Source organism: Abramis brama (assembly GCF_963993115.1).
Source record: "Abramis brama genome assembly, chromosome: 18".
Classification (NCBI taxonomy): Eukaryota; Metazoa; Chordata; class Actinopteri; order Cypriniformes; family Leuciscidae; genus Abramis; species Abramis brama.
Genome location: NC_139980.1, coordinates 34958825 through 34981676, shown reverse-complemented (window position 1 = coordinate 34981676; position 22852 = coordinate 34958825). Strand labels below are relative to the sequence as shown.

Here is a 22852-nt window from a genome sequence, read left to right as displayed (position 1 = left end):
TGTCAAAATTATGACATTAAAAAGTAAAATTATGACATAAAAATTCAGAATTATGACAAAGTAGAAAATCTGAAATAAAAAGTCAGAATTATGACATAAAGAGTAGAAATGTTGACAAAAAGTCATAATAATGATATACTAAGTTTTAGGACAAAAACTCATAATGACATAAAAGTCAGAATTGTGACATATTAAGTCAATAAAAAGTATAATTATGGCATAAAAAGATCGAAATTATGATATACTAAGTGGAAATTCTGACTTTCCCTTTAAGAAGCCATGATTATGACAAAGTCAAATTTATATACCAAATCATATTTATGAGATAAAGTCATATCATGGCATAAAAAGTCAAAGTAAGGACATAAAAGTAGATGTAAATGTATGCCAGAAAACTTGTTTAATAAGTTTCTGTTCTGATTTGTGAGGATATGAGCTTCTGCTGGGGTTTCACTGGAGGAACTGATGGAAATACGTCTGTGTTTCCGGGAGCGTTTATAATGTAAAGGAAATTCCACTCATTATTTCTCAGTGAGACGTAATTAAACTGAAAGTCCAAACTCAGATTTCAGCTTCCGTCTAGATAAACGTTTGCGATGTGCGTCTGTTAAACTCACGACGGTGGATTAGAGTCGTGCTTCTACATGCAGAGTGAAGCTTTGAGGGATTTAAGTCTTGGAAAATGTTCAGTTGTTAAACCCACGTGTGGAAAACTGAGCTTTCTGTGTGAGAAGAACATCTCTAGTGCTTCTCAGGAGTCGACATCTAATAACTAGTGCTTCTCCAACAGGAACTTTAGGAGAGATAAATACTTTTAATCTCCTCGTGAGTCTTCAGTAATGCAGAGTTCGAGCTGTAAAATGAAGGTAGAGCAGCTCACACTCCTAAAAACACAGTCATTAATCAATGACATAAGAAGTCAAAATTATGACATATAAAGTTATAAATTATGACATTAAAAGTTAAAAATTATGACATATAAAGTTAAAATGACATAAAAAGTAAAATTATGATATAAAAAGTTAAAAATTATGACAAAGTAAAATTCTTACATTAAAATAAAATTATGATATGTAATGAGGAAAATCTGACATAAAAGCCTTAATTATGACATAAACATAAAATTAGGACAAAGTTAAAATTACATAAAAAGTCAAAATTATGACTTAAAAAGTCAAAATTATGACATACTGTATCATAATTATGAGATGAAAATTAATAATTCTAACATAAAAAGTTAGAATTATGACAGTTAAAAATGACATAAAATGTCAAAATTATTACATAAAAAAGTACAATTATGATATGCTAAGTGGAAAATCTGACTTAAAAAGCCTCAATTATGACAGAAAAAGTCAAAATGATGACATACTACATCATATTTATGAGATGAAAAGTAATCATTCTAACATGAAAAGTCAAAATTATGATATAATAAGTGGAAAATATGACTTAAAAGCCTCAATTGTGACATATAAAGTTAAAATTACATAAAAAGTAATTTATGACATGACATACTACATAATACTTATGAGATGAAAAGTAATCATTCTAACATGAAAAGTCAAAATTATGATATAAAAAGTGGAAAATCTGACTTAAAAAGCCTCAATTGTGAGATATAAAGTTAAAATGACATAAAAAGTAAAATTATGATATGCTAAGTGGAAAATCTGACTTAAAAAGCCTCAATTATGACATAAAAAGCCTCAATTGTGAGATATAAAGTTAAAATGACATAAAAAGTAAAATTATGATATGCTAAGTGGAAAATCTGACTTAAAAAGCCTCAATTATGACATAAAAAGTCAAAATTATGACATACTACATCATATTTATGAGATGAAAAGTAATCATTCTAACATGAAAAGTCAGAATTATGATATAATAAGTGGAAAATCTGACTTTAAAAGCCTCAATTATGACATCAAATTTTAAATTATGACATTTTAAGTTAACATGACATAAAAAGTCAAAATTATGACATGACATACTACATAATACTTATGAGACGAAAAGTAATAATTCTAACATAAAAAGTCTACATTATGATATACTAAGTGGAAATTCTGACATTAAAATTCGAAATTGACATCATTTAGAGCTTTTATCTCGTAATTCTGACTTTTTATGTCATAAATATGCTTTACCAAAGCATGTTTTTTTCTTATGTGTCAGAAATGGACTTCCATCCACACAAATGTCCTCAGTCTTCAGAGTATAATATTAATATTGAGAGAGATAGCAAGAACCCTGTTGCTCAGTTATTTTCTCTTCTGTCCATCAGCTAAAGCAACTCGTTCACTCAAAGCCACACAAACTGTGAATGTGTCATTATAGATATGAAGACAAATCAGAAGTTAAAGTGTCATTGACTGACCAGCAAATCCAGACAAAGCCGTTCTCAGCATGATCAAACACATCTGGATGTTTAAAGTCTAAAGTTTAAAGTTTCTTCTCTATTGTTCCATATATCCGAGTGAAACGCTCATCAAACACGGTCAAATTTGGGCGGGGCTTGATTTAGTCTGTGGGGAATTGATTGGATGGTTGTGGTTTGCTATTGGTGGATCTCATGTGAGTGACAGGTTATAGCCCCGCCCTCATCATCAGAGAAGAGAAGAGATGTTCAAGATTATTATTAACATTAACATATAACACTGATATATTCCATGATTTCATGATGAGTTCCAGCTCTTCTGTTCTCATTCAGGCTCAATAAGTCTTTCCTAACTAAGTTCAGAACCAGAATATAAACTGATTTCCCTTGATGCCTTCAGAGTTACGGCTTTAAACTGAATGTAAAACTGCCTTGGTGATGAGGAATGTGTTTTGCTTATGGGTTTTATGATATGGTCACTGAGGCTGTGAATGCACATGAATTATTGTATTTGAGAGTTTGACTTTGATCAGCTCAATATGTGTGTGAATCTACTGCCCTCGTGTGTGTGAACTTCAAACTAACTCGAGCCCAATGTCTCAGAAAATAGAATTACATTATATGTATTCGTATAAATAAATGCATTTACTTAAATATTACTTATATTAAGTATAAATAAAATATATTTACTTTTTTATGTTTTTATCTGCTATTCTTAAGGACTTTAAACAGGTTTTGCTTCAGCTGATAAATTCTATATCAGAAAGTATAAAGTCATGATTTTTATATTTTTTTTGTAAATCACAGTTTTAAATTGTAAATTTAAAGGTTGTTCTGTACATTTGCTTTTCTGTATTTTTACAAAATTATTTGCCAGTTTTCAGCAATTAACACAAATAATCCTTCATTGCTTCATCTGTCACAACAAATATGAATATTTTAATCCATATTTTCCCTAATCTGCAAGTCTCTTGCTGAAATAATTCATCAATAATAGTCCGGCTGAAATCACTGTTCAGTTAAAATGACATAAAAAGTCAAAATTATGACATAAAATGTAAAACAAATTACATTAAAAGTTAAAAAAAATATATATTACATACTGTGTCATATTTATGAGATGAAAATGAATAATTCTAACATAAAAAAAAAATGATATACTAAGAGAAAAATCAGACTTAAAAAGCCATAATTATGACATAAAAATTACATATAACATATAAAGTTAAAATGTATGACATAAAAAGTAAAAATTATGCCTTACTACGTCATATTTATGAGATGAAAAGTAATAATTCTAATATAAAGTCAAAATGATGATATACTAAGTGTAAATTCTGACATTAAAATTCAAAATTGACTTATAATTTAGAGCTTTTATCTTATTATTCAGACTTTATATGATTTACCCGAACATATGTTTAATATGTGTAAAACTACAGATTATACTTCTGCATTTTCCCGCCCACAGACAGTCGACAGAGGGTTATTAATAGAACAGTTATTGTGAGTATACGATTATCACTGATAATTGTATGGTATTATGTCTAGATTGTCTACTATTTAAACAGCATTATGGTAAAACTAGAACACAATGGCAATTCTTACCTGCGACAAATTGACAAAAATAGCCGTTTCTTTCAGTTTTTCCCCTGTTTGGCCTAAAACACAGTAGTGGTCCAGTTTGAAACGTTGACAACAAAGATGAAAACAAACAGATTTTTCGTCGCGGTTTTCTCTCAGTATTTGCGGTTCTTTGAAGTGCTTTTAAACCACTGCTTCGTGAAGCTTCGAAACCTTTGCGAATCGTTTGTTTCGAACAATAATCGGCTCTGGGTGCGCATGCGCGTATCTGCCAAAGTCACGTGATTTAAATAAACGCGGCTTCCTTACGCAACTGTTTCAAAATATCAACGATTCGCATCTAGAGGTAAACCCATGAACCAGTGTCAATTGTTTTTACGTGACATCAGATCAACTTTATACATTTGTCATTTTTAATTACGGTACATATTTGTGTAATAAAAAAGGAAGAGTTAGTCAACAGTCTCTTAGATTGCAATAGTCGGGTTTCAGAAGTAAAACCTCCATTTTCTCCATAGAAAAATTGATTTGTAACAATAACTTATAGGCCTAAACCTTTAAAAACAGCCCTACTGTGAGCTATGAGGTTGTTCATTGATAGTATTTGCTTCTGTTGAAGCTGTCAGCCCACATTATTTCAACTTAGTTTAAAAAAAATCATGTTTAACAGCGGAATTCATGGTGAAAAACTACAGTATGCTGTACAGAAAATTCCACCAATCAGAGTCAAAACAAGCAAAACGCCCAAAAGATCTCTTAAGCCCCGCCCACTCCCATGAAGCACTGCGAATGACATAATCGAATCGATCTCCCTACACTCTCAAAATATTTCTATATTTCAATACACAAGCATATTTTGCAGACAATATATTTATATATATATATATATATATGTGTGTGTGTGTGTGTGTGTAAAATTAGAAAATTAAATGCATAGTTTTATATTCCTCCGTTGTTTTTAATTGGATTCTGCTGCTTGCAATGCTTCATGGGATTGTAGTTCTTTTCTTCACTAAAGCCATTAAGTTCACAGTCTTGCGCCTTTATATTTTTGTCCGATTTTCAAATACTTTTTGCTTCAAATCAAAGTTTGTAATGTTATGATTCACCTCGTGGCTGGTTGGCTTGGTTCATGGCTTATAACAGTTTATTTAACAATTACTTTTTTTGAAATCCCTATGGGAGAAATTAATGGAAAAATACTTCCAGAAAAAAACTTTGCTGAAAAAGTGGGCGGGCACTAATGTAAGCCCTCCATAAAACAAACAAAACTGCAAATTAATAAAATAACACATACAGACACTTCACTTTTAATGATATTTGATGATTTGTTAAATGTATTTAATATATTACACCTGCATGGGAACAATACAAGTCGACATTATGACTAAAAGTATATCCTACTCAAGCAAGGCGGTGTTTGACTTTGGTCAAGCGTATCCAATGGGAGCAGAGTGGGAGTGGCCTTGTACGGCAGCATGCCCAATGCATTATGGGTGTTGAAGTTTTCTTACCTATTTGGCAAAAGAAAAGACAACAGCCCCTTTACTCCGCATTCTACGGTTTATTTGTCTATGTTTGTGTTTTTAATCTGCTTTAATACAAACCATGTGTAAATTCATAAGTCGACTCCATTGCTGAGTATTTCCTCCTTAAAACTGCAGTGAACCAAAGACAGTCTCAAAAACATGCTTTGAAATCGCTGGTGTTTCTGACGTCACAAACTACCTTGTAACCAATCAGATCAACGTGTGATCGTCAATGACTACGTTTACATGCAGCCAATAACCCGTTCAAAACCGGGATATTAGCAATAACCCGGTCGCGCACGGCCATGTAAACACCGGCAAAAACCCGGATATGCTCATATCCCGGTTTTTAAAAACCCGGATATTATACCTGGGGTACCCCTTTTCTAACCCGAATTTTGGTCATGTAAACGTGTATAAAACGCGGCATATCCCCATCAAAAGGAACATTTATTTGTGTTCTGCGCATGTTCTATTCGCAAGGAATCTTGGTCTTTTGAGTAGAGACGGCGCATACAAAAACCTGCGTGCCGTATACCGGAAGTAAACAAGAAGTAGAGGTAAACATGGCGAGACGCAGCACAGCACCACACTTTTGGAGCGAGGAGGAAAGCGCAAACAAAGACGATTGCTATCTGCCCCGAACTATTCATTATCTGCGTACTGCTGTTGTTGTTGTTGTCTATGGATACAGGAAGAAGAATCGGAAATGACGCATATTGCGTCTTAAGGTTGTCCGTACGTCCAGACGCTAACCGTGCGTCGCCGTTTACATCGGGATACTGCCAATTGATTACAAATTCCATGTATACAGGAGTAACTCTCTCTGCTCACGCATGTAAACGGGTTATTCCGAATGTTTCAGAAACCCAAATAGTGACCTTAACCCGACCATAACCCGATATTTGACAGCTTGTAAACGTAGTCAATGAGTGGATCTCTGAGCTGAGTGAGTGAGTGGAGGCGGGGCTCATTTGCATATTCATAGAACCGCGTATACTAAATGAGGCAAGGATGTCGAGTTACATTCAAGCTATTATAAGGCATGAAGTAATCTTTTTAAAGGAAAAAAGTTTAAATATGTCCTTTTGGAGATTAAAGATGAGTTCTAAGGGATAAAATTATTGACTACAGGGGATTTCATTGGTCACGTCAATCACAGTACTGATTGCCTACACCAAACACTGATCCTTAAACCTACCCATCACTGTATCCTTAATAAATTAAAATATAGCTGCGAGCAGCGATTGTGGGCCCAAGCTGGTGGCACCGCCACCCTGGTGCCTTTAGTTACACTAAAGGCACCGGGGTGGCGGTGTCACCGGCCTGGGCCCTCCATCGCTGCTCGCAGCTATATTTATATATATATATATATATATATATATACATTATATATATACATTATATATGTATATATATATATACACATTATATATATATGTAACAAAATATATATACACATTATATATATATGTAACAAAATATATATATATATATAATTTTATATAGAAATAAATGGTGTATAATTACATTTTTAGAAGATAGGAGTTTTTTAGTGTTTCCTTTTTTGACATTAATTTAATCCCTCGCCATAGCAAAACCGTTTGAGATATTTATTATCTGTTTACAATTTAGCATCTTTAATGTATTTTCATCATGTTAAAAAAGTTTGGTGGGAATAAAATAAACCACTTAAGAGGAGTGGGTAAAAATACAGAGGCTGATTTTGCAAAGAAATCCACATTCAAACCAAAATATCTGACTTCCTGTTACTCGGAGCTAATTACTGTAAATTAGAAAATTGTCCAGCTCGATGAGACCAATATGTGTACTGATTTTTGTGACTGTACATAAAATTAACCCCTTCACTTTTGTCAAAAGCATTTAGAAAGTGACACACTTCCTGCTGCCAGTTGGTGGCGCTATAACTTTGACTCACAATAGTTACATACATGTGATCGGCCTCTTACCACGAACACACTGCTGAAGTTTCATCAAGATCAGTTAATGTATGCAGAAGTTATAACACTTCGTTTTTATCTTTTTTCGCCATAAATTCGTTTCCTCGCCACGGCCAAACCGTTCGAGATATCAAAAATCCGGCCGCAATTTAGAATCCTCAATGTCTTGACTTCATGCTGACCGAGTTTGGAGGCGAGTGGATGAATTCTCTAGGAGGAGTACATCAAATTCCACAGCATGCATTTTCAAACAACCCATAATAGCCAACCATTGTTTCCTCGCCACGGCCAAACCGTTCGAGATATCAAAAATCCGTCCAGAATTTATCATCCTCAATGTCTTGACTTCATGCTGACCAAGTTTGGAGGCGATTGGATGAATTCTCTAGGATGAGTACATCAAATTCCACAGCATGCGTTTTTCAAACAACCCATAATAGCCGACTTCCTGTTGGGCGGAGCTAATAACTTAGAGTGCGGAAGTTGTTCGGCCCGATGAGATCTATATGTGTACCGAGTTTCATATTAATTCATGCAAGCGTGTTTGATCTATGGACCAAGTTTTCAGACCGTGTCCAAGGGGGCGCTGTTGAGCCCCCCTGCCATGCCCGGGTACCAGCTTCAGCCCGGCTCTGATGGCCGCAGGTTCTGACCTGTGTGGAAAGTTTCAAGAGTTTTTGAGCACGTTAAGGGCCCCAAAAGCCCCTGAAACCTTGAAAAACAAAGATTAAATGGAATAGACAAATCCCCCCCCCCCCACACACACACACAGAGAGAGAGAGAAAATTCTCCAGAAAATCCACATTCAAACCAAAATATCTGACTTCCTGTGGGTCTGAGGTAATGATTGTTATCAAAAATCTGTTCGCAAGAATTCATCCTCAATGTCTTGACTTCATTCACACCGAGTTTGGCGGCGATCGGATGAATTCCCTAGGAGGAGTATTTCACATTCCATTGTATGCGTTTTCCAAACAACGTATAATAACCGACTTTTGTAAAACTTAGAGCATGAAAGTTGTTCGGCCCGATGAGATCTATATGTGTACTGAGTTTCATATTATTACATGCAAGCGTGTTTGATATATGGACCAAGATTTTGGACCCCATTCCAGGGGGCGCTGTCGAGCCCCCCTGCCACGCCCGGGTACCAGCTTAAGTCCGGTCCTGATGGCCGCAGGTTCTGACCTGTGTGCAAAGTTTCAAGAGTTTTTGAGCATGTTAAGGGCCCCAAAAGTGGCAAAAATGAAGAAAAAAAAAAAAAAATGAAAAAGAAAAAAAAAATACTTACGAAAACAATAGGGCCTTCGCCCTTTCAGGGGTTGGGCCCTAATAAGCTGCAGAGCGGGATTTCTGGTGATGTGGTTTGGGGGGAAATTAATTATGCGACAGTGGTCACGTGGTACAAGTAGGAGCTCTCAGGGCATTCCCAGCTTACAAATTTAAATTATGTGCTGTTTTTAAGAGCTGAAATCTCATAATGGACCCTTTTCACAGACTGTTATTACGCGTTCCCACAGTTATCAACTTTGCAAACCTTGTAAAGTTTTCATATTTTTTATTTATTTATTTAAAGGGTCTATTATGGTAAGTAAGTACGACATAGCGTGAACGCACCATGCCGCGGTTCCTTTAAGACGCCCCATCTTCGCCGTGATTGGCTGTTACATGCACGTGGTGAGTGTGTGTGTCGCATTGATCATGATGGCGGCTGATCTAGTGCGAGCGTGGAGCGACGAGCAGCTCAAGACTGAAGAAGTGCCGAAGAAAGAGCTCATCAAATTCATCCAGGATAACGGAGCACACTCGGTAGTGTACACACTACACACTACAGCTGCGCGCTCCCGCGTACCACTCAACACACAACACGCAACGCTGACACTGCGTGCAGAGAGTGTGTGGCAGAGGAGTCATGTGTCAAAACAGTCCAAATCAAATGCATGTTCTATATATGTAGAGAGAGAGAGAGAGGGAGGGAGAGAGAGAGGGAGAGAGGGAGAGAGAGAGGGAGAGAGGGAGGGAGAGAGAGGTTCACATATTTACTTATTAATATGTGCATGCGTCATTATTTCAAACTGTATAAAAACAAGTAATTTATAGAGATACATTTGCATAGCAATGAAAATTAAATGTGCATGATAAAGCAGAATTGTATGCATTATAGGGTATTGTGGAATATAAGTGATGTGTGTATAGGTTCATATATATGTGTGTATACAGGTTAATATATATGTATATGTATGTATGTATATATATATGTATGTGTGTGTGTATATATATATATATATTGATCATCTTGTCATTTGCAGTTTCTAGCTGAACACAAACTTCTTGGAAACATTAAGAATGTGGCAAAGACGGCCAAAAAAGAGCAACTTATTGAAGCATATAACCAGCTGTTTGAGAGCAAGGTAACAAACACACAGAACATCTCATATTCAACATTATTACAGCCAATAATAATAGTCTATTTATAATCGCATAACTATTGTTACAATCACAACCGATAACATTCAGTCTTCGCCCATAATCTAAAAAGAAATGAACCTGAAACCGCCAGTAGGTGGCGGCAAATCACTGTCTTAACGAGTGAGTCATTGAATCATTCACTCAAATGATTCGTTCAAAACTGCTGATTCATTCAGGGACAGAGCAGAAGTTTGTGAGCCGATGATTTGTGTTTCTCTCAGAGGTTTAAAGGCACAGAAGTGGACGTGGTGACAGAAGAGGTTCAAGCTGTTAAAATCCACGACAATCCCAAAGAAATCAAGACAGAGACGGTGGATGAGGTACTATCTTCATCATCATCATCATCATCATAATCAGAACACACATGAGTGTTGAATCTTCATTGGCTATGTTGTTTACATGCACAACTTTTGTTTCAATCAGAATGAATTCAGTTGGAATGAATCTGACTGTAGTGTTTACATGAACGCTGAACATGTGATCGGGTTGATGTGTGTGTTTATATTTCACAAGCTTCAAATCGGAATATATTTTTTGACATGCACGAATATAAAGAGTTTCCTGATGTTTGCGCTTAATAACTATTCTCCTACATTGGTTCTTTATTTTTTTTAAACGGCAGACTTAATATTGATGCATTTCTGGTCATAATTTGGAGATAATGAGCGTATGAGCCGTTGTGCCGCTGCTTATATTGATCACACAGTAAAAATGGCCAAAACCAGTCGTGTGTCGATGAGAGTCTGAAGCAGCACTGGAGGGCCGTTGTCCTGCTCCACTCCACACACGCAGAAGAGGAGGATTATAGGAGGACGAGACACTCGTTTATACCACACTTTATTCAACAGGAGAACAGCTCGTTCAGCGCATCACACGTCATTACGCTATTTCTACATCATTACGCTATTTTTACGTCATTACGTCATTTCTACGCTATTCCAACGTCATTACGCTATTTCAACGTCATTACGCTATTTCAACGTCTTTACGCACGTCATTACGCTATTTCTACGTCATTATGCCATTTCTACGCTATTTCAATGTCATTACGCTATTTCAACGTCATTACGCTATTCCAACATCATTACGCTATTTCTACGTCATTATGCTATTTCTACGTCATTATGCTATTTCTACGTCATTACGCTATTTCTACGTCATTGCGCTATTTCAATGTCATTGCGCTATTTCTACATCATTACACTATTTCTACATCACTACGCTATTTCTGTCATTACGCTATTTCAACGTCATTACGCTATTTCAACATCATTGCGCTATTTCTACGTCATTGCACTTTCTACATCACTACGCTATTTCTGTCATTACGCTATTTCTATATCATTACGCTATTTCAACGTCATTACGCTATTTCAATGTCATTACGCTATTTCAACGTCTTTACGCTATTTCAACGTCTTTACGCTACTTCTACGTCATTGCACTATTCCAACATCATCATGCTATTTCTACGTCATTACGCACGTCATTACGCTATTTCTACATCATTACACTATTCCAATGTCATTACGCTATTTCTATGTCATTATGCCATTGCTACGCTATTTCAATGTCATTACGCTATTTCTGTCATTACACTATTTCTATGTCATTACGCTATTTCTGTCATTACACTATTTCTACATCATTGCGCTATTTCTACGTCATTGCGCTATTTCTACGTCATTGCGCTATTCCAACGTCATTACGCTATTTCTATGTCATTACGCTATTTATACGTTATTACGCTATTTCTACGTCATTACGCTATTTCTACATCATTACGCTATTTCTACGTTATTACGCTATTTCTACGTCATTACGCTATTTCTACATCATTACGCTATTTCTACATCATTACGCTATTTCAACGTCATTGCGCTATTTCTACGTCATGATAGATTTTGTATTTTCAGTCATCAGATTCATTTACATTGTGACTTAGATTTAATCAACTGAAAACAGTGGCTGTGTGAACCAAATGGCCCACAGTCATATGGCCCATACAGACAAATGGCCCATAGAAACTGATGGGTGTGAAACCACATTGCTCAAGGTAGATTGTAGTATAGATCGATCTCCTGTGGGAGGTCCTCACAGTTTTCCTTTGTTTGTAGCCCTTTTGTCTTCATGTATAAAGTTCTGTCTCAGACACAGAACGTTGGGTTAAGATTGTTGAAGGGCGACATGCTAACATCGCTGCTGAAGGACTGCTACACTACAAACCTTCAATAAATTCTTCTCCCCACTCTGGTCAAGCTTACTTATTTTATGTATTGGAGAAATCTAATACATTGGCGAGCCACCCAAACCACTGCTCGGCCAAATACACCAAAATCTAACAGTCATTACGCTATTTCTACGTCATTGCACATGCGCAGTCCTTTCGGTTTCAGTTTTCAATCCGATCAAGTGTTTACATGTTCTCTCGATCAGATTAGAAAAGAAATAAACCATCCCTTTGAATCCGATCGGAATCTCATTGGGATCGAGCTCAGTCGGATCGATTAAGGTGTTTTTGCATGAAGGCTTTCAGTCAGATTGAGCGATCAATGCCATTAACTAACAGATTATTTGGTTGCATGTAAACGTTGCCATTGAGCTCGTGTGTTTCTCCTCAGGGTCCTCCGAAGTTCACCAAGTCCATCCTGAAGAAAGGAGACAAGACGAACTTCCCGAGGAAGGGAGACACTGTGAGCTGCTGGTACAGCGGGACACTGGAGGACGGGACCGTCTTCGACACCAACATCCCAGCGTGTGAGAATATTAATACTGCATGTGTTTTTATATAGAATTAGACTTGTTTTAATGTGTTCTCGGGTCTCAGGGTAATATTTTATCCAATATCCATCCAGTGTTATTTTAGTATCATTGAGCTACTATTATAGTTTTTATTTATGGTTTGCACATTATTAAACATTATTGGAAATTTGCATTTTAATAATATTTAATAATTAATAATAAGTTTGAGAACCACTAGTGAGTCGCTGTAAATCATCTTTAGTTTGATTCTCTTCTGTTGTTCCAGCTGCAAAGAAGAAGAAACAGTCCAAACCGCTGAGCTTCAAGGTCGGACTGGGCCGAGTGATTCGAGGGGTGAGTCACGATTCATTAGTTATCTGAGGGGTGAGTCACGATTCATTAGTGTTTCGAGGGGTGAGTTACGATTCATTAGTGATCCGAGGGGTGAGTCACGATTCATTAGTGATTCGAGGGGTGAGTCACGATTCATTAGTGTTTCGAGGGGTGAGTTACGATTCATTAGTGATCCGAGGGGTGAGTCACGATTCATTAGTGATTCGAGGGGTGAGTTACGATTCATTAGTTATCTGAGGGGTGAGTCACGATTCATTAGTGTTTCGAGGGGTGAGTTACGATTCATTAGTGATCCGAGGGGTGAGTCACGATTCATTAATGATTTGAGGGGTGAGTCACGATTCATTAGTGATCCGAGGGGTGAGTCACGATTCATTAATGATTTGAGGGGTGAGTCACGATTCATTAGTGATCCGAGGGGTGAGTCACGATTCATTAGTTATCTGAGGGGTGAGTCACGATTCATTAGTGATTCGAGGGGTGAGTCACGATTCATTAGTGTTTCGAGGGGTGAGTTACGATTCATTAGTGATCCGAGGGGTGAGTCACGATTCATTAGTGATTCGAGGGGTGAGTTACGATTCATTAGTTATCTGAGGGGTGAGTCACGATTCATTAGTGTTTCGAGGGGTGAGTTACGATTCATTAGTGATCCGAGGGGTGAGTCACGATTCATTAATGATTTGAGGGGTGAGTCACGATTCATTAGTGATCCGAGGGGTGAGTCACGATTCATTAATGATTTGAGGGGTGAGTCACGATTCATTAGTGATCCGAGGGGTGAGTCACGATTCATTAGTTATCTGAGGGGTGAGTCACGATTCATTAGTGATTAGAGGGGTGAGTCACGATTCATTAGTTATCTGAGGGGTGAGTCACGATTCATTAGTGTTTCGAGGGGTGAGTCACGATTCATTAGTGATTTGAGGGGCGAGTCACGATTCATTAGTGATTTGAGGGGTGAGTCACGATTCATTAGTGATTTGAGGGGCGAGTCATGATTCATTAGTGATTTGAGGGGCGAGTCACAATTCATTGGTGATTTGAGGGGTCATTAGTGATCCAAGGGGCGAGTTACGATTCATTAGTGATTCGAGGGGTGAGTCATGATTCATTAGTGATTCGAGGGGTGAGTCACGATTCATTAGTGTTTCGAGGGGTGAGTTACGATTCATTAGTGATCCGAGGGGTGAGTCACGATTCACTAATGATTCGAGGGGTGAGTCACGATTCATTAGTGATTAGAGGGGTGAGTCACGATTCATTAGTTATCTGAGGGGTGAGTCACGATTCATTAGTGATTCGAGGGGTGAGTCACGATTCATTAGTGATTAGAGGGGTGAGTCACGATTCATTAGTTATCTGAGGGGTGAGTCACGATTCATTATTGATTAGAGGGGTGAGTCACGATTCATTAGTGCTTTGAGGGGCGAGTCATGATTCATTAGTGATTTGAGGGGTGAGTCACAATTCATTGGTGATTTGAGGGGCCATTAGTGATCCAAGGGGCGAGTTACGATTCATTAATGATTCGAGGGGTGAGTCACAATTCATTAGTAATTCGAGGGACGAGTCACGATTCATTGGTGATTTGAGGGGTCATTAGTGATCCGAGGGGCGAGTTACGATTCATTAGTGATCCGAGGGGAGAGTTACGATTCGTTAGTGATTCGAGGGACGAGTCACGATTCATTGGTGATTCGAAGGGTCATTAGTGATCCGAGGGGCGAGTTACGATTCATTAGTGATTCGAGGGGTGAGTCACGATTCATTAGTGATTCGAGGGGTGAGTCAAGATTCATTAGTTATTCAAGGGGTGAGTTATGATTCATTAGTGACCCAAGGGGTGAGTTACGATTCATTACTGATTCGAGATTCATTAGTGATCTGTATGATTCATTGATCACCAGAGATCCTCAGATGACAGTGTGTGTGTGTGTGTGTGTGTGTGTGTGTGTGTGCAGTGGGATGAAGGTGTGCTGACGATGAGTAAAGGTGAGACGGCGCGGTTGGAGATCGAGTCGGATTGGGCGTACGGGAGGAAAGGCCTTCCAGATTCAAAGTATCCTTCGTTAAACGCTTCACTAATTGATTATTTGATCATGTTCTTCAGACTGATGATATGCGATTGTTACTTTGGCCTTAACCATTATTACCCAGAATCCCACCGAACGCAAAGCTGATATTTGAGGTGGAGCTGGTGGCTATTGATTGATCATTTCAGTCGACCGACGGGAACCACGTGACGGAGGTTTAGAGGGAACGTTTGTTTAGACATGTTCATTATTAATCACAAGTTATTCAGCCTGACAAAGAGAAGTTTTCTGACTATTTTTGCATGATTGTAAAGCTGCAATAAAAACAAACCCTGAACAGTGTGTTGTGTGCCGTTCTTACACATCCAGCTTTCAAAAACTAAAACTTATCAAGAACTGTATTTTATATATATATATTATGTGTATATAACTCTATAGATATAAATATAAATCCGGTTTATAGTTGCAAATCTGAATATATAGTTAGAACTCTGAATATATAAATTTAAATATTATATATTCAGAGTTCTAACTATATATTCAGGATTTATAAATATATATTCTGACGAGCTATATATTAATTTACATTTCTATATTAGGAGTTATAACTATATATTCAGGATTTACATTTATATATTCAGTTTTATAACTGTACACTCGTATTTACATTTTATATTCAGAGTTATAACTATATATTCAGGATTTGCATTAATATATTCAAGAGTTATAACTATATATTCAGAATTTACATTTATATATTCAGTTGTAACTATAAATTTAGGATTTACTTTTATATGTTATATCTATATACTCAAGACTTATATTTCTATATTCAGTTATAACTATATATTCAGTTTTATAACTATATACTCATATTTATGTTTTATATTCAGAGTTATAACTATATATTAAGGATTTACCTTTATATATTCAGTTTTATAACTATATTCAGAATTTACATTTATATATTGTTATAACTATATATTCAGGATTTGCCTTTATATATTCAAAGTTTTATAACTATATACTCGTATTTACATTTTATAATTCGGAATTATAACTATATATTCAGGAATTACATTTATATATTCAGTTACAACTATATGTTCAGGATGTATAAATCTATATTCTGACATAACTATATACTTGGATTTACATTTATATATTCAGGCCTATCTATATTCAGATTTACATTTATATATTCACAATTTACATATAATTATTTCTTGTTTGGCTCCCCATTATATACACAAATTATGTGTGTGTGTATATATATTTATATGCACATGCATGTATTTTCCATAAATCTGTGATTGCACTACAATTTTTCCTTAAATACACACTATAAAATAGATGAATATATTGATATTTCACGGATCACATGACATGCACAGTAAGCCTGAATGAATGAGACCCATGTCAGCTCAAGCATCTTTATTATGAGCACATGTTTCTCCAGAGAGAGAGTGATCAGTGATGGGTCATGTGATCAGTGATGAACATGATCAGGGTTTAGGAGTTGGCGTTGGGACCCTTCTTCTTCCCGAATGTGGGAACCACGTTAACGAAGCGACGGTTGTACTGGATGCGACGCTTGGCGCGGCCCGTCTTCTTCTTCTTCTTCTCCTGTTTGTCCACCTACACACACACAGACAGAACTGGAGTTAGCCAACAGAACTGCATCTGAGGAAAATACAGGAAATACATTTGATTTCAGAATAATGATAAACAAACGACTCACTTTGGGTGTCTGTCCTCTTACTTTACCGGCACGAGCCAGAGATCCGTGAACTTTACCTGATCAACACACACACACACACACACATTACAACTGAGAACTGAGAACATTCTGGTAAAACACAGGGAACATTAGCCATGGATCTGAGAGCATTCAGATGAACTGAAATACTAATGAATAAATATCAATTATAAATTAATTAAAATTAAATTATAAATGAATAAATTAAATTATATAGTATATAACATTAAAATAATTGAAATATTTCATTATAAATTAATCAAATTAATTATAGATTATATATTAATTGAAATATTCACTTACAAATTATAAATCAATACATATTTATAAATTAATAAAATATAAACATTTTAATTACAATTATATAATATTAAAGTGAGTGTGTGTGTGTGAGTGAGTGACAGTGAGTTAGGGGTGTAACAGTTCACAAAATTCACGGTTCGGTTCGATACGATACACTGGTGTCACGGTTCGATACGATACACTGGTGTCACGGTTCGATACGATACACTGGTGTCACGGTTCGATACGATACACTGGTGTCACGGTTCGATACGATACACTGTCACGGTTCGATACGATGGTGTCACGGTTCGGTTCGATACACTGTCACGGTTCGATACGATACACTGGTGTCACGGTTCGATACGATACACTGGTGTCACGGTTCGATACGATACACTGGTGTCACGGTTCGATACGATACACTGGTGTCACGGTTCGATACGATACACTGGTGTCACGGTTCGATACGATACACTGGTGTCACGGTTCGATACGATACACTGGTGTCACGGTTCGATACGATACACTGGTGTCACGGTTCGATACGATACACTGGTGTCACGGTTCGATACGATACACTGTCACGGTTCGATACGATGGTGTCACGGTTCGGTTCGATACACTGTCACGGTTCGATACGATACACTGGTGTCACGGTTCGATACGATACACTGGTGTCACGGTTCGATACGATACACTGTCACGGTTTGATACGATACACTGGTGTCACGGTTCGGTTCGATACACTGGTGTCACGGTTCGGTTCGATACGATACACTGGTGTCACGGTTCGGTTCGATACACTGGTGTCACGGTTCGGTTCGATACACTGGTGTCACGGTTCGATACGATACACTGTCACGGTTCGATACGATACACTGGTGTCACGGTTCGGTTCGATACGATACACTGGTGTCACGGTTCGGTTCGATACACTGGTGTCACGGTTCGATACACTGGTGTCACGGTTCGGTTCGATACGATACACTGGTGTCACGGTTCGATACACTGGTGTCACGGTTCGGTTCGATACGATACACTGGTGTCACGGTTCGATACGATACACTGGTGTCACGGTTCGATACGATACACTGGTGTCACGGTTCGATACGATACACTGGTGTCACGGTTCGGTTCGATACGATACACTGGTGTCACGGTTCGGTTCGATACACTGGTGTCACGGTTCGGTTCGATACACTGGTGTCACGGTTCGGTTCGGTTCGATACGATACACTGGTGTCACAGTTCGATACGATACACTGTTGTCACGGTTCGATACGATACACTGGTGTCACGGTTCGATACGATACACTGGTGTCACGGTTCGGTTCGATACACTGGTGTCACGGTTCGGTTCGATACACTGGTGTCACGGTTCGATACGATACACTGGTGTCACGGTTCGGTTCGATACGATACACTGGTGTCACGGTTCGATACGATACACTGGTGTCACGGTTCGGTTCGATACACTGGTGTCACGGTTCGGTTCGATACACTGGTGTCACGGTTCGATACGATACACTGGTGTCACGGTTCGGTTCGATACGATACACTGGTGTCACGGTTCGGTTCGATACACTGGTGTCACGGTTCGGTTCGATACGATACACTGGTGTCACGGTTCGGTTCGATACACTGGTGTCACGGTTCGATACACTGGTGTCACGGTTCGGTTCGATACGATACACTGTCACGGTTCGATACGATACACTGGTGTCACGGTTCGGTACGTTTTCGATACAGCAAAAAGAAAGAAATGCCAGAGAAATTTCCTTGATTTAATTTTTTTTTTAACTAAAACTAACATCATAAAGTATAATCATTTTTAACTGAGCAATGATGGAGCTATACTTGACTCTTCTTAGGAGCATATAAAACAAAAACAGCTCCTTAAAAAAAATGAAACGTAATATTGTAGTAGTTATAAACAAAGGTGTATTTTATTTCAGATTAACATTTGAGGGCAGCAATTTTATTCATAATGTCGAAATAAAACCGACGTAATGCGCTGTTTGATCCGTAAATAACGGAGAAATATGAATGTTTCTCACTAGATCTCGCAGCGATGTTATTACTTCAGTGTAGGGATGGGCATCTCCATACCTAAGGCCGATACGATACGCATCTCCATGCATAGCCAACGATACGATACATTAAAGATACATAAGCAGCTACCGATGCGATGCGATTCACTACTATTACGATGCAGTGCGATACGATTTCGATGCGATTCAGCGCGATGCGATTCAATGTAATATGCTATGCAATTATAGATAGTTAACTTTTATTTATTTAAAAATAAATATCAGACATACAGCAAATCATAAAGTAGCTTAAGTGCCTGACTTTTAATGGCTCTTTCACAAACAAAAGATTTGGTTTTCACACAAAAAAAAAATATATTTTTTTGGCAGGTTATAAAATATAAAAAAAAATTTTTTTTTCAGCTGAAAGAAGATGCTGTTTTAACAAACAATAATAAAAATAAACGTTCATAACTGTATTCAAATGCAAATATATATATATCCTACTTTAAGGTTGTAGGTGACTCATGACACGCATCGCACTCCGTAGTGTTGTGATGCGTCATATTCACGTAGCAGCTGCAGCAGTGGTGATGAGAGAACGCGCTTGAGCAACAGTTGAGTGATGGTGATGAGACGCGAATGAGGGGAAATCGCGTCCATCGCGCAGTGCTAAACGTGTCTATCGCGCCGCAAGACCACCAGACGCGCGTCAACGCGTCTTTTTAACATGGAAACCACTAGCTCCAGACGCTCTATTCGCGTTCGTTGTGGACGCAGCAGTTATATAATAAAATATTGGTCACAAAATGATTGATCACTTTCTAAATAGTAGAAGTATAGCGCATCTACTAATAAATATAAATGAATAAATCGTTTTTTACCGATGCAAATATGTTAGAAACGATGCATCGCGATACAAATGTCAACTTATCCGATGCACACTTATTTAAATCGATGCATCGCATCCTTAGCTTTTATGCCGATGCGAATCGGTGAATCTTACCATCCCTACTTCAGTGGCGAATTCAAATGCTTTCTTTACTGGATCTCTTAGCGCTGTGTAGTAACAGTGTCGCTTGATCAAGATCGGCTCGCGCTGCTTTGGTCCAAACTGATAAACGGTCCGTGAAGCACAAAATAACGAGTAGCGCAGTTTCGTTCCGCTTACATTATGTTTGTCATTTGATGTTGGGCAATGTTGTGGTCGATTATCAGCCTGCATGTGAAATAACGAAATGTTGTTCGGCAGGAAAAATTGTCCAACGAACCGTTCAGTTTGTAATGCGTACCGAACCGAAAGCCTCGTACCGAACCGTTCAATACGAATACGTGTACCGTTACACCCCTTGTGTGTGTGTGACTGTGTTAGTGTGCGAGTGTACCTCCCAGGAGTCTGGCGGTGAGCTCCAGTGTGTGTGTGACTGCGGTGTTAGTGTGAGTGAGTGAGTGTGTGTGTGAGTGAGTGAGTGAGTGAGTACCTCCCAGGAGTCTGGCGGTGAGCTCCAGTGTGTGTGACTGCGGTGTTACTGTGAGTGAGTGAGTGTGTGTGTGAGTGAGTGAGTGAGTACCTCCCAGGAGTCTGGCGGTGAGCTCCAGTGTGTGTGTGACTGTGGTGTTAGTGTGAGTGAGTGAGTGAGTGTGTGTGTGTGTGTGTGTGTGTGACTGTGGTGTTAGTGTGAGTGAGTGAGTGTGTGTGTGAGTGAGTGAGTGAGTACCTCCCAGGAGTCTGGCGGTGAGCTCCAGTGTGTGTGTGTGTGTGTGTGTGTGTGTGACTGTGGTGTTAGTGTGAGTGAGTGAGTGTGTGTGTGTGTGTGTGTGTGTGTGTGACTGCGGTGTTAGTGTGAGTGATTGAGTGTGTGTGTGAGTGAGTGAGTACCTCCCAGGAGTCTGGCGGTGAGCTCCAGTGTGTGTGTGTGTGTGTGTGTGACTGTGGTGTTAGTGTGAGTGAGTGAGTGAGTGAGTGAGTGTGTGTGTGTGTGTGACTGTGGTGTTAGTGTGTGAGAGTGAGTGTGTGTGTGTGTGTGTGTGTGAGTGAGAGACTGCGTACCTCCCAGGAGTCTGGCGGTGAGCTCCAGTGTGCAGTGCTCAGTGACTCCGCAGCTCAGAAGTGTGTGTTCGTCTTCCAGTGGAGATCCGGACAGCAGAAGCACCTGCTCCTCCACAGACAGACCCTCCAGAGCCTGGACCTGAGCCTACACACACACACACACAGCATGAGCGCGAGCGCACACACACACACACACACGTCTGAGAACACACTGAGGCTCATGCTCACCTTGATGTCATGGACGGTCTCGTGTCCGGACACCTGGAGTGTGTGTAGAGACTGAGCGCGCAGGAACAGCTGCATGATGAGCTGAAACACACACACACACACACCAGATCAACACACACTCAGACCAGACTCAATCAGGGGTGCGTTTCCCGAAAGCATCGTTAGCCAACTATGGTCGCAAGTTCCCTCGTTACCAATAGAGTTCAGTGGACATTGCGATGAACTTGCGACCATAGTTGGCCAACGATGCTTTCGGGAAACGCACCCCAGACCCGCTAAGACCAGACCAACTCACTGAACCAGACCAGACGTCACGGATCAAAAGTAACAATGATATATTCAAACTTATATATATATAAACAATACCATTAAAAAGTTTAGGATTGATACGATTTTTTATGTTTTCGAAATGTCACCAAAGCTGGATTTATTTGATTAAAAGAAGTAAAAATGGTGAAATATTATTCTACTGTAAATCAGCTGTTGTCTATGTGAATATATAGTAAAGTGATGAAGATTTGATGATCAAGAAACATTTATGATTATAATCAGTGTTAAAAACAGTTCATATTTCTGTATGAAAACATTGATACATTTTATTTCTCAGGATTCTTTGATGAATATAAAGTTTAAAAGTGCAGAATTGACCTGAAATAGAAAGCTTTTGTAACATTATACACTATAATTCAAATGTTTACTTTTTTTTGTGGAAAGAAATGTATACTTTTATTCATCAAGGATGCATTTATACATTTATAATGTTAACGTTACAAAAAGATTATATTTCATATAAATGCTGTTCTTTTTAACCTTCAAATAATCCTGAAATAAAAATGTAAATAACTGATAATAATCATAAATATTTCTTAATTTTAATCTTAATGGTCCGAAACAGGTTTTATTGTCCTTAAACCAACTAATTTCTGATGTATTTTGTAACGGAAACCATGATTTCATGATAACGTTTTCATGATATTTGTCTTTCTGCATTCTCTTAAAGTTACTGTAACTGTTTATCATCTTTTAAGAGATATGAGACTAAATGTTTAATGACAGATATTAGCAGAAACTCGTGTAAGAGTGAGTGTGTCGCGTGCGCGAGCGCCGTGTGGATCACCCGGAGAAAATAAACGCGATTTTAAGGCTTATACTGAGATATTTCGGCTCAGGGTTTGAACATAACACACGATAACGCTTATGAATGCAGTTCATGCAGCATTAAAGTACATTAAAGACGATAAACGCGATAAATAAGTGATTTGATTAGCAGGCCTTACATTTGATGATGCTAGTCGTTCCACAACTGGACGAGGAAAGGAAAGTGCGCATGTGCGGAGCAAAGAACTCTGGGAAAAACGCGGCCCACGTGATCGTGACGTATGCAGCAAGGCTAAATTATTTTTTTATTGAATAAAAATTAACATTATGCGTGCGCGTTCGCTCAA

The 22852-nt window shown here is 38.2% G+C and overlaps 2 protein-coding genes across 2 annotated transcripts; one reads left to right on the top strand and one right to left on the bottom strand.

The window, feature by feature from the left end:
* Positions 1–9104: 9104 nt before the first annotated feature.
* On the top strand, positions 9105–15392 carry fkbp3 (FKBP prolyl isomerase 3). Its single transcript, XM_084091944.1, has 7 exons — positions 9105–9263; positions 9764–9865; positions 10145–10243; positions 12545–12680; positions 12952–13019; positions 14984–15081; positions 15180–15392. The coding sequence occupies exons 1-7, from the start codon at positions 9123–9125 to the stop codon at positions 15232–15234; spliced, it is 699 nt and encodes a 232-aa protein (XP_083948070.1). The 5' UTR covers positions 9105–9122; the 3' UTR covers positions 15235–15392.
* Positions 15393–16474: 1082 nt separating this feature from the next.
* faua (FAU ubiquitin like and ribosomal protein S30 fusion a) lies at positions 16475–22750 on the bottom strand. Its single transcript, XM_084091032.1, has 5 exons — positions 22685–22750; positions 21408–21488; positions 21180–21324; positions 16797–16852; positions 16475–16693 (listed from the first exon to the last, which is right to left on the bottom strand). Exons 2-5 carry the CDS (start codon positions 21480–21482, stop codon positions 16568–16570), a joined length of 402 nt encoding a protein of 133 aa, XP_083947158.1. The 5' UTR covers positions 21483–21488; positions 22685–22750; the 3' UTR covers positions 16475–16567.
* Between the last annotated feature and the right edge of the window lie 102 nt (positions 22751–22852).